This window comes from Mixophyes fleayi, chromosome 4 (genome assembly GCF_038048845.1).
Source record: "Mixophyes fleayi isolate aMixFle1 chromosome 4, aMixFle1.hap1, whole genome shotgun sequence".
NCBI lineage: Eukaryota > Metazoa > Chordata > Amphibia > Anura > Limnodynastidae > Mixophyes > Mixophyes fleayi.
The window spans coordinates 34,925,480-34,938,731 of NC_134405.1; the positions used below are offsets into that span (position 1 = coordinate 34,925,480).

The 13,252-nt window shown below is 41.9% G+C and overlaps 1 protein-coding gene across 1 annotated transcript in view; it reads right to left on the bottom strand.

Annotated features, from left to right (window-relative positions):
- The window catches only part of LOC142151183 (venom factor-like), a 192,702-nt gene that overhangs the window by 165,839 nt on the left and 13,611 nt on the right, over nucleotides 1-13,252 (bottom strand). The window contains 2 exon segments of the mRNA XM_075206549.1: nucleotides 9,534-9,674; nucleotides 9,676-9,721. Of these exon segments, the coding sequence (XP_075062650.1) occupies nucleotides 9,534-9,674; nucleotides 9,676-9,721 (187 nt within the window).

The following is a 13,252-nucleotide window of genomic DNA, read 5'->3' on the forward strand; positions in this document are numbered from 1 at the left end:
ATGTGTCATATATACAAGAGGGAATAGTACCATAACGGTATTAAATTTGCTTTTTCAGTATAAAATGTAATGAAATACAAACTCAAATACAAAATACAAAAATATAAATAAATTAAATACAAACATATGTAATTTACCCGTTGAAACAATATTCTTTCCTGCAATAGTCCAAATGGAAATGTCAATTAAGTGAATAGACGGTAATGACTTCTTGTAACCTCAACACTAATGATCTAAATAATATCAGCTGAATGGGATCACTACGCAAACAATCAGAAGCAACTACAGTCTTCTAAAGGTGCATCTTCAGTTGTGTCTCACAATTCTGTGCCCATGTACAACAGATGTGGATGAGTTTGTATTTTATTACATTTTATACTGAAAATTTGACTTTTGTATTTGTTAAGATGTTAATAACATTCTCTCGTTTACAACACTTCCTTATATTATTATTATTATTATTATTATTATTATGTGCTAATAGGAGAATGCGACTTTTGCATTTTCTACTGGTTCAGTCAAGCCGCTTTTGTAAGCAAACATACTTGTATGCCCAATGAAAGTTTGGTGCAAATACTACTGCTTTTGAGATGGACACTTCTTGAGATGCATCTCACTTAATATACACACAAGTATATGACATGTCTTTAACATCTGTCTTTTCCTACATATTTGCAATGTGCAAAACTATCCAATTCTATATGAACTCTGGGATGTACTAACACTATTTAATAGTAAGGGATCATTCAGTACACAGTCTATTAACTAGTGAAAATAACTTCATATTGAAAACAATTGTGTGATATGACAATATATATTGTTGAGTTTATTAGACTTAGTAGACAGTGAATATTAGACTTCAAAGCAAAATCTAATTAATATATTTTTGCTATTTGAGTAATTTTATGACTAACGTGGACATTTGAAAATGTTTTGGGCATTATTGATTTAAATGTTATTTTTCTGGGTACTGTCTCAGCTGGCGCTGATTTGACCTTATTTTGCCCCACAATTCACATTACCCTCTCTTCAAGTTATAATGAAGGGTTATACAATGCCAGCACTTCATTGCTGCTTTTTTCTTTGCTGTGTATTGTGCCGTTTTTGCTATATTGCATTGCACTGTATTGTACTGTAATGTTATGTTCTACTGTTTTACTGTATGCATTCTGTACAGCGCTGCAAACCTTTTGTGGTGCCTTATAAATGAAAGATAATAATAATAATAATACTCAATGTCTCATGTCTGTCTGACCTTGTATGACCCTGATGTTATGTCTTAAGATGAATATTCTCCAGTTATTTCTATAAAATGTATGGAATTCGTACCACTATCTGTGCAAGCTGTAATTGCTGTATTACTATAAATCTATGTGTTATTATGCTAACAGTATTGATGTATCTGATTTTATTTATTATATTCATGTATGTCATCATGATGATGGTATCACTTTTATGCAAATGGAGCTTTTTAGAAACCAACGATGTGCTTTTGTCAGTTTCCCAATGAGACAGCTTTCCAGATGGGCTTAACCCTTATTACTTGATACCCAGCACCCCTCTCATGGCACGGTGAGGAGTTCTGTGAGCATAAGAAAGGGACAAGAAGCAGTCTAATGACCTCTAATACACCATACAATGGTTGTTAGTAGAGATGTGCACCGGCGACTTTTGAGGTCTCGTGTTTTGTGTTTTGGATCCGGATTTTCTCGATGTTTTGGGTTTGGATTTGTTTCGCAAAACACCTGCCGAAAGGTTTTGGTTCGGATTTAAGGTTTTGGATTCGGATTTTTTTTGAAAAAAAACTAAAAAGTGTAAAAATCAAGTTTTTGGGCTTATTTTCACTTCTACGCTATTATTAACCTCAATAACATTCAATAACAATAATTTCCACTAATTTAAAGGCTATTCTGAACACCTAACACCTCACAATATTTTATTTTTTTTAGTACAAAACGTTGCAACGAGGTATCTTTCTGGACTGCGTAGAGGAGTGTTCCCCACAATATAATTAAAAACCCATCAACTGGTCTGAATTACACCCAAAAATAGTATCTGGACTGCGTAGAGGACTTGCCACTGGCCACCACAATATAATATATAGAAAACCTTCAACAGGTCTGAATTACACCCAAAAATAGTATCTGGACTGCGTAGAGGACTGGCCACTGGCCACCACAATATAATATAACGAAAACCTTCAACAGGTCTGAATTACACCCAAAAAGTATCTGGACTGCGTAGAGGACTGGCCACTGGCCACCACAATATAATATATAGAAACCCTTCAACAGGTCTGCATTACACCCAAAAATAGTATCTGGACTGCGTAAAGGACTGGCCACTGGCCACCACAATATAATATATAGAAAACCTTCAACAGGTCTGAATTACACCCAAAAATAGTATCTGGACTGCGTAAAGTAGTGGGCACTGGGCACCACAATAAAAAATATATAGAAAACCTTCAACAGGTCTGAATTACACCCAAAAATAGTATCTGGACTGCGTAGAGGACTGGCCACTGGCCACCACAATATAATATATAGAAAACCTTCAACAGGTCTGCATTACACCCAAAAATAGTATCTGGACTGCGTAGAGGACTGGCCACTGGCCACCACAATATAATATATAGAAAACTTTCAACGGGTCTGAATTACACCCAAAAATAGTATCTGGACTGCGTAGAGTAGTGGGCACTTGGCACCACAATAAAATATATAGAAAACCTTCAACAGGTCTAAATTACACCCAAAAGTAGTATCTGGACTGCGTAGAGTAGTGGGCACTAGGCACCATAATAAAATATATAGAAAACCTTCAACAGGTCTGCATTACACCCAAAAATAGTATCTGGACTGCGTAGAGTAGTGGGCACTGGGCACCACAATAAAAAAATATATAGAAAACCTTCAACAGGTCTGAATTACACCCAAAAATAGTATCTGGACTGCGTAGAGGACTGGCCACTGGCCACCACAATATAATATATAGAAAACCTTCAACAGGTCTGCATTACACTGCACATACGGCTACTCCTCCATCCTCTCCATCATATACATGTTGGAGTTTCAGCGTGTGAAAACCTCTTGTTTTTGATAATGTCAGTGCATTTTGAATATTTTTCAATTTGCCCCACAACACTGAATGTACTTTATCTATGATACGCATCTATCTTTCTTGACTGCGTAGTGTGGTGGCCCCAGTACACAATTTGGTACCGAGGCCACAATATAATTAAAAAACCCTCCACGGGTCAGAATTCCACCAAAAAAGGGTATGGACTGCGTAGTGTGGTGTGCCCGGAACACAATTTTTTACAGCGCCAACAATATAATTAAAAAATTGGGCATCAACTGTCACCGTTGTTTAATATCTGATACACCTAAATATGGACTGCACAGTGGAGTGGCCCCGGTAGTAAATTTGGTGCCGGGGCCACAATACCTCCTCCAACTTCCAAGTGTAGTGTTTATAAAGACAGACAGCGTCGTGTTATTAGTTGACTTTCTTAACCCTAAAATTGTCCCTGTTGCAAATATCCGTGCAATGGAGAGTTACTTTTTCATTGAAATACTCAAGCTTTGAAGTGTAGTGTTTATAAAATATAAACAACAATACAGTAGTTTTAGAGCACGTCAATATCTCTTGTTTTAAATTATGACAGGGCATTTTACTTTTGGTTTAATTTCTTGAATTTTTTTAAATTTGGTTTTACTTTTTGAACAAGGCAAACGACTGTTGATTGGTCATACAATGCAAAAAAAAAAGTTCCAAGATGGAATTGTCCTTGGGCCCTCACACCCACCCTTATGTTGTTGAAATAAGACATGCACACTTTAACAAACCAATCATTTCAGCGACAGGGCCTACCAAACAACTTTGTCTGAAATGATTGGTTTGTTTGGGCCCCCACACCAAAAAAGCTATTCATCTCTCCCTGTACAGACTAAACAGGCTCTACTGAGGCAAGATGTCATCCTCATCCTCAACCTCTGATTCCTCTCCCCCTACAGTGTGTACTTCCTCCTCATCACACATTATCAATTCGTCCCCGCTGGACTCCACAACCACAGGTCCCTCTGTACTATCTGGAGGGCAGTGCTGTACTTCATTGAGGAATTGATAATTCATTTTTATAAACATCATTTTTTCAACATTATGAGGAAGCAACCTCCTTCGCCGCTCACTGACCAGGTTCCCCGCTGCACTAAAAACTCTTTCCGAGTACACACTGGAGGGGGGACAACTCAGGTAAAATAGAGCCAGTTTGTACAGGGGCTTCCAAACTGCCTTTTTTTCCTGCCAGTAACAATATGGACTGTCTGACATGTCTACTTGGATGGTGTCAGCAAAGTAATCATCCACAATTTTTTCTATTGTGACAGCATCCAATGCAGCGAGAGTAGACATGTCTGCAATGGTTGGCAGGTCCTTCAGTCCGGACCAGATGTTATCAGCATCCCCGCCAGCGCCTCTTTTGGGAAAACTGAGCTTTTTCCTCGCAGCCATAGATGTGGAAGAAAATGAGGGTGGAGCTGTTGGCATGTCACGGTCCTCTTCAGAGGACAATCTCCTGACCAGCAGGTCTTTGCACCGCTGTAGACTTGTGTCCACCGGAAACAGAGATACAACATACGCTTTAAACCGAGGATCAAGCACGGTGGCCAGAATGTATTCCTCTGACTTTAAAAGAGTGACCACCCTCGGATCCTGGCAAAGCGTACGAAGGGCTACATCCACAAGAGCTACATGCTTGGTGTAATCGCAATGGCTTACCAGCTCCTCCCTCACTTTCTCCAGCTGCTTCTGCAACAGCCTGATCAGGGGAATGACCTGACTCAAGCTGGCAGTGTCGGAACTGACTTCTCGTGTGGCAAGTTCAAATGGCTGCAGAACCTTGCACAACACGGAAATCAGTCTCCACTGCGCTTGACTGAGGCGCATCCCCACTCCTTTGCTTATGTCGTAGGTGGCTGTGTAGGCCTGAATGGCCTTTTGCTGCTCCTCCATCCTCTGCAGCATATAGAGGGTGGAGTTTCCAGCGCGTCACAACCTCTTGTTTGAGGTGATGGCAGGGGCAGGTTCATGCTTTTTTGATGTGCCTCTAGTCTGCGGTAGGCACTGGCTGAATGCCGAAAGTGTCCAGCAATTTTGCGCGCCACCGCAAGCATCTCCTGCACACCCCTGTCACTCTTGAGGTAATGCTGCACCACCAAATTAATGGTGTGGGCAAAACATGGGACGTGCTGGAAATTGCCCATATTTAATGCCCGCACAATGTTACTGGCATGGTCTGACACCACAAATCCCCATGAGAGTCTAAGTGGTGTAAGCCACTGGGAGATAATTTCCCTCAGTTTCTCTAATATGTTGTCAGCGTTGTGCCTCTTATTAAAGCCTGTAATACACAATGTTGCCTGCCTTTGCACGAGCAGCCATTTTTGTAGATGTTGCTACTGATGCAGCTGTTGCTGTTGCTGCGGAAGGGGATGCATCTACCCAGTGGGCTGTCACAGTCATATAGTCCTTCGTTTGCCCAGAACCACTTGTCCACAGGTCCGTGGTTAAGTGGACAGTGGGTACAACCGCATTTTTTAGAGCACTGAGGACACTTGATCGTACTTCTCTGTACATTTTTGGTATCGCCTGCCTAGTGAAGTGGAATCTCGACGGGACTTGGTACCGGGGACACAATACCTCCATCAACCCTCTAAATCCCACTCCACTGATGGCGGACACCGGGCGCACGTCTAACACCAACATTGCAGTTACAGCCGCAGTTATACGCTTTGCAATAGGGTGACTACTATCGTATTTTGTGGTCATGGCAAATCACTGTTGGATGGGTCAATTGTTTTGTGAAAGACTTAGCGGTCTTACGACTTCCCCTCTGGAAGATGAACGACTAACAGCAGCAACAGCAGCAGTGGCAGTAGTAGACGTACCGCTGCAGGATTCCTCGGATGAATCCCGTATTGAGGAGGACTCAGTCTGGCTGCTGACTTGGGCTGCAGGACTGAATCTGATGGAGATTGTGGAGGAAGTTGACGAGGAGGGTGTTGCTGGTGTGTATCCAACTGGACAACGGGATTTAGGTGTCCCTGTACCGATGAGGGTCCTAGCCCCAGTTCCTGAACTAACCACTGAACTATGAGGTTATTCAGTGATGTATAAGAGAGGATGTTCCTAGGTGGGCAAGATCCTTACCCCTGCTTATTTGAGCTTTACATAAGCTACATATGGCCATACATTGGTTGTCTGGATTTGGATAAAAATAACTCCAGACCGAAGAGGTGCATTTTTTGGTCTTCTGATCAGGCATGACGATGGGCTTTTTCATCCCATGGACATCAGCTGTTTCCCCCCTGGTGCCTCATTTACAATAACCACATCACCATCCTCATCATCAAGTTCCTCCACAGCGCCAGCTACATCATCAATAGGCTCCTCCCGAGCCACCTCTTCCCGTACAGTGATGGGAAGGTCAGGCTCTACAACCACCAACACCCTTGGACTCACCTTGGGGATTTGTGATAATTTCTCTTTAGAAGGCAGAGTTGTTTGCTGTTTGTTGCTGACAGCATAACTCTCTTCATTTTTTGTAGGGGGGGGGAGGAGGAGGAGGGCTAAGATCCGTGGGTGAAGCTGAACCACTAGTCATGAACACAGGCCAGGGCCTAAGCCGTTCCTTGCCACTCCGTGTCGTAAATGGCATATTGGCAACTTTACGTTTCTCCTCAGATGATTTTAAGTTTCTCTTTTTGCTACTTTTTCTTAACTTGGGCTTTTTGGATTTTACATGCCCGGTACTACGAGATTGGGCATCGGGCTTGGAAGACGACGTTGATGGCATTTCATCGTCTATGTCATGACTAGTGGCAGCAGCTTCAGCATTAGGAGGAAGTGGGTCTTGATCTTTCCCTACTTTATCATCCAAATGTTTGGTCTCCATTATATGTAGCACAAGATACTGCAGAATGTGTGAACTTGGTAATATTGCAGTACCAATGGACTTATACTGCTGGATTGGTTTTGCAAATTTGGTTATAATTACTTTTTTAAAAAAATTTTATTTTAATATTTTTTATAATTTTTTTTTAATTTTTTAAAAACTTGGGAATAATGGGGAAATAACTATGCCTTAGAAGCACAGAGCACAGGACACAGGCACCACTGGACTGAACAGGACACAGCACAGGACCCAGCAGCACTACTGAACTCAGCAGGACAGAGCATAGGACACAGCACCACTGGACTGATACTGCAGAATGTGTGAACTTTGTAATATTGCAGTACCACTGGACTTTTACTGCTGAATGTGTGAACTTGGTAATATTGCAGTACCAATGGGCTTATACTGCTGGATTGGTTTGCAAATTTGGTTATAATTATTTTTTTTTAAAATTTTTTGTTTTAATTTTTTTAGAACTTTTTTTTTATTTTTTTAAAAACTTGGGAATAATGGGGAAATAACTATGCCCTTAGAAGCACAGAGCACAGCACACAAGCACCACTGGACTGAACAGGACACAGCACAGGACCCAGCAGCACTACTGAACTCAGCAGGACAGAGCACAGGACACAGCACCACTGGACTGATACTGCAGAATGTGTGAACTTTGTAATATTGCAGTTACCACTGGACTTTTACTGCTGAATGTGTGAACTTGGTAATATTGCAGTACCAATGGGCTTATACTGCAGGATTGGTTGTGCATATTTTGTTGTAATTAAAAAAAAATTAAATTAGTTTTTTGTATTTTTTTAAATAACTTTTTTTTATTTTTTTAAACACTTGGAATATTGGGAAAATAACTATGCCCTTAGAAGCACAGAGCACAGGACACAGCACCACTGGACTGAACAGGACACAGCACAGGACCCAGCAGCACCACTGACCTCAGAAGGACAGAGCACAGGACACAGCACCACTGGACTGAGCACAGCACAGCACAGCACAGCACAGCATAGCACTGAACTGAACAGAACTGAACAGCACGAGATATAGCAGGACAGAGGACCACCTAACACACCCTCCCTCTACCCTGATCAATGCCCGAGTGAAGATGGCGGCGACTAGCGGGGAATTTATAGGATCCGATTATCGCGAGATCCGACAACGGGATTATGAGTCAGAGCCTCAGTTTCAGATTTGAATTTGGCGCCAATACCCGGATCTGTCTCGGATCCGACTCGGATCGGCAACGTTCGGGTGGGCTCGGATTTCATAAATCCGAGTGTGCTCATCTCTAGTTGTTAGTTGCCGACACTGGGCCTGATTCCTTAAGGATCTTAACTTGAGAAACTTCTTATTTCAGTCTCCTGGACAAAACCATGTTACAATGCAAGGGGTGCAAATTAGTATTTTGTTTTGACATAAGTTAAATACTGTCTGTTTTTTCGTAGCACACAAATATCAACTTTAAATTTCGGTGTACAAATAAGCTATCAAGTATTTGTGTGCTACGTGAAAAAACAGCCAGTATTTAACTTATGTGCAAAACAGAATACTAATTTGTACCCCTTGCATTGTAACATGGTTTTGTCCAGGATACTGAAATAAGAAGTTTCTCAAGTTAAGATCCTTAATGAATCAGGCCCTCTGTCCTCAACTATTCAATAACAATGATAGTTAGTACCTGACTGACAGCTATGAACTCACCTTTTCTACACCCTAACTTGTGAAACCGTTTCCATAACTACCCCTACGCAATGTATTCTCCAACACTGTATTTTAAAAAAAAGTACTCTAAAATACCTTAAAGTCTCTTTTAAGCTTGCCTGCATCTGGTTGTTTTTAAGATACAACTGTGCACTTAGTACTTATTTTGAAAACATGACATGATACACAAGTGTCTGTAAAGACGAAACATATCTAGATATGAGAAGTACCTCATTGGCTGTGTAGCAAGATAATATGCAAAACAACTTTACAAAGCATGAGGAGACAACGGGGGACATTGATAGCAATTGGTGCATTGAAAGCAATTGGTGTAATCATTAGTAGCCATCCCCGTGTTTGCGTGGGTTTCCTCGGGGTGCTCCTGTTTCCTGCCACACTCCACAAACATACTAGTAGGTTAATTGGCTGCTATCAAATTGACCCTAGTCTCTCTCTGTCTCTCTGTCTGTCTGTGTGTGTGTTAGGGAATTTAGACTGTAAGCTCCAATGGGGCAGGAACTGATGTGAGTGAGTTCTCTGTACAGCGCTGCGGAATTAGTGGTGCTATATAAATAGCTGATGTTGATGATGATAAGATTATTTTTTTCTAGCGGAATCTAGATAATGAAAGCAAACTATTTATTTAGTTGATATGTGATATAGCATCCTTTCCATGCACATTGTCATAAATAATTCCGTTTAGCTGTATAAATAATGAAATACTGCAGAATAAGCTAAACATACAACATATATGCATAGATCCTAGTACATAATACATCATCTCTGCTTAAGGGAAATTTACTACATTTCACATTACACATGACCCTTCATATACTAGATCACACATCACAGTCTAGACGCTCACCGTCAGTTTAGCTGTTCCCAGGAAGCCATTATATTTATTGACAGAGACCTTTCCCTGAACTAAAATAAATTTCTCCTTGGGAAAGTCCTTGATTATGATGTCAGCATCAAATGCAGAGTCATGTCCATCCACTACGATGGTCCTCTTCGCTGTCCACGCGCAGGACATTGGGCGTGATCAGGGTACATCTGATAGAGAGAAAATATATAAGGATAAAATAGCTGTACATTTGGAAATATTTGAAAATTACAATTGTAAATCAGCATATAGAGCATTTTGAGGTTGTACTCATGTTATTAGTCACAAAAGAGGGTCTGGCAGGTTTGTGAAAATGTATGTTTTAGCTAATTTTATGGAGCCTATTTACCAATCTTTTTTTTACCTCAAAATCCCCTCAAAACAGCGGTTTTTGGGGGACAGACGCATTTCTAAGTAAAGTAGAAGTTTATTAATAGGGCATCTCAGCAGATATCATAGATAGTCTATGGGGCCTGCTAGATTGCCTAAATTAATACGTTCCAAAAATCAAAGATTTTCGAAACTTGTGCTGGATGACCAACACCAGCTGCATTAGCCATTGAAGCCATTGAAGGGAGAGCATTGAGTTAGAGGGATCTTTGGATCCCTCATGACAACTTACCTTCTTTCCCGTCCGGTCACTATCGCAAAGGTGGCCACTTTGCGATAGTGACCTTAGAGGACATAAGAGACAGGTATTCGCAGTAGCAGCAATTTTTCGTGATTGCTCTTTCTAGTGAAGATTTTTAATAACTAATCACGATATTTCAATCCTTATCTTTGCTATAAGGATTGCTCGGCACATCAGAAATATAGAGATGTGAGCTTGAAGTTCCACTGACTATATGTGAATTTGTTGCAGCACATTGCATACGGAACCCACAGACTAATGGAGGATCTAGCAGAGAAGGGTACACTCTATTGAAAGAAATCTGTGTCCAGCGGACTGGATTATTTTAAACATTCATATGTGTCTGCTTTTATTATTTTATTGTTTTTATTTCTGTAATCATTGGGCTTGCTTCCTTCTGCATTATTTTGTGGTTGGTGCACTATCCTTTGGATGTATCAGATATAATTTTATTTTGCAGTCCCGATATGTCTGAATGAAGCCATATTTAATTTTAGAAGGTTTGCTACTATGGCTATTTAGCCTTTTGTGGCCTCATTTTGGTATATACGTACTGATTTCCTATACATAAGAAGCGCTAGAATATTTATATTATTTCTGTATATTGTTGTTACATGTATAAGATGGCCTATGTTTTGATAAATAGTAGATGCATCTTTTGCATTGAGCGCCTGTGAAATTTGCTTTTATATCTTTTTGAGTCTGTGAGGATGCTGCTGGCCACTAGCTCACACCCAGCATCCTTTGATTTATTCATTCACCCCAATGTTCAGTGTCAGGTCCAGGAGAAAACCCGCTGCGGGTAAGTTTATCAAGCTGTCTATAGCAGCCAATCAGATTCTAGCTGTCATTTTGTAGAATGTTCTAATTAAATGATAGCTAGAATCTGATTGGTTACTATAGGCAACATCTCCACTTTTCAAACCCGCAGCTTGATAAATTTCCCTCCTGGTCTCCAGCATTCACGGGGTGGTCTTAGACTCCTGCCACACTATGGCTAATCATTTCATGCTTCCATTGCAGTGGATTGAAAAGCAAATAGGAAGTAACTTGAGGCCACTGAAGAACTATTCAGACTAAAGATATATTCTGCCAGTAAGAGATGAGAGCAAGACATAGATCTTTATAATAAAAATAAAAAATAAAAATAAAACTGGAGGGTGTCACTCACCGGACTGTGAGTGCTTCTTCCCGGACATTTAGGAACCGTGGCCGTCCGCCATCCTGAGGGTCTGCGCATGCGCAGCCCTTTCTAACCCTTCAGTGTATGTTCCTTTAACTTAATTGGCAGATCAGGCAACACTCCCTATATTAAGCACCTGTGGTCAATACCACGTTGCCTGATCTTGGAGTCTCATTCCCCATGAGCCTCTGAAGGTGTTCCTGTGTTTCCTCGTGTATTCAGCGCTGCTGATTCCTGTGGTTTCCAAACCACTTCTACCTACTGTGGTTTCCAAACCACTTCTACTACTGTGGTTCCCATACCACTTCTACCTTCCTGTGTATCATCATGACTGTTAGCTGATTCCTATCCGCTGCCTCCGTGCACTACAGTCTTCAAGCCACTTCAACTCTATCATATATCATCGTGACTGTTAGCTGATTCCTATCCGCTGCCTCCGTGCACTACAGTCTTCAATCTACATCTACTCACCTGTGCATCATCGTGACTGTTAGCTGATTCCTATCCGCTGCCTCCGTGCACTACAGTCTTCAACCTGCAACTCGTCTGTGTTCCATCATGACTGTTAGCTGATTCCTATCCGCTGCCTCCGTGCACTACAGTCTGCAACCTGCAACTCGTCTGTGTTTCATCGTGACTGTTGGCTGATTCCTATCCGCTGCCTCTGTGCGCTTCAGTCTTCAGCTCATCTCAACTCTCCCGTGTTTCCTCGAGACTGCCACTACTATTGCTATCCGCTACTCTCCGTGATCATCAGTACCAGCTCAACTCTGCTCTCCCGTGTGCCATCGTTACTGCACCTGCTGGTTGCTATTGGCTACCTCCGTGTGTCCGCAGAGTCCTGCTGCCGCTTCTCCTCATCTCTACTCGTCCTTCAACTGCTGATCCACTCTCCATGCTTTCCTGTGTTCCCGCTGGTCTCTACCCGCCTGTCAGCATTGGATTCGTGTCTCACTACTTACCTTCCCGCTAGACCATCGCTACTCTTCAGGGTCCTCCAGGAGTCCAGTTCCAAGCTCTACTGATTCCTGTGTATTTGTTTCCCTGCTGGTCTACCTACCTGTGCGCTGCACCTACTTGACTACCGCTTCACCCATCCAGGGACTTCGCTTCCTGCCGGCCTCCTGCCGTTCAGGTATCTCTGCACTCCTGTCTGACAGCCTGCTTCTGAACCACGGTATGCATACTTCTCATTGACTGTGCTGGTGTATTGCATATCTTGCTGGACTGTGCTGGTTCTTCTCTGGAGTTTGCTATCCGCTGAGTCTACTGCCATCATTGACTGTGTTATCTTGTGCCGGATTACCTCAAGAGACTTTCTATTATTACAATGCTGTTCAGTCATTTATATATTGTGCATATTATTGTGGATCAAGTTTAAGGTGCCCGTGTATCTCCTGTGTTGCAGTCTCTCCCCGTGCTCCTCCTCACATATATATTCAGTGGTACAACTTGCTAGAGGCAGACCACTGATCCCTGTTCCCTGTGTCACTTGTTCCAGTATCCTTTCACATAGCAGTGGTACAACTTGCTAACGCAGACCACTGACTCCCCGGATACCTCCACTTGGATTCCATTCCTTCACTCAAGACAGCGGTACAACTTGCTATCCGCAGACCGCTGACTCTCATCACCTCCTCGTTTCTGTTGGACATTTCTCCTCACTATAGCAGTGGTACAACTTGCTACCGCAGACCACTGACTACCTTCACGTGTCCTTTGTCCATACAGTTCCTCGTGTATTATTACCTCCATATTACCAGTGCTGCTAGTCATAGACTTTCCTGAGCATCTCATCATCTGCTATTTTCTGTTCCGTGATCACCCTGCTACCAGAGTACCATAATACCACCTATATTGCTCTGGTAAGCCTATCACCTGGTGATC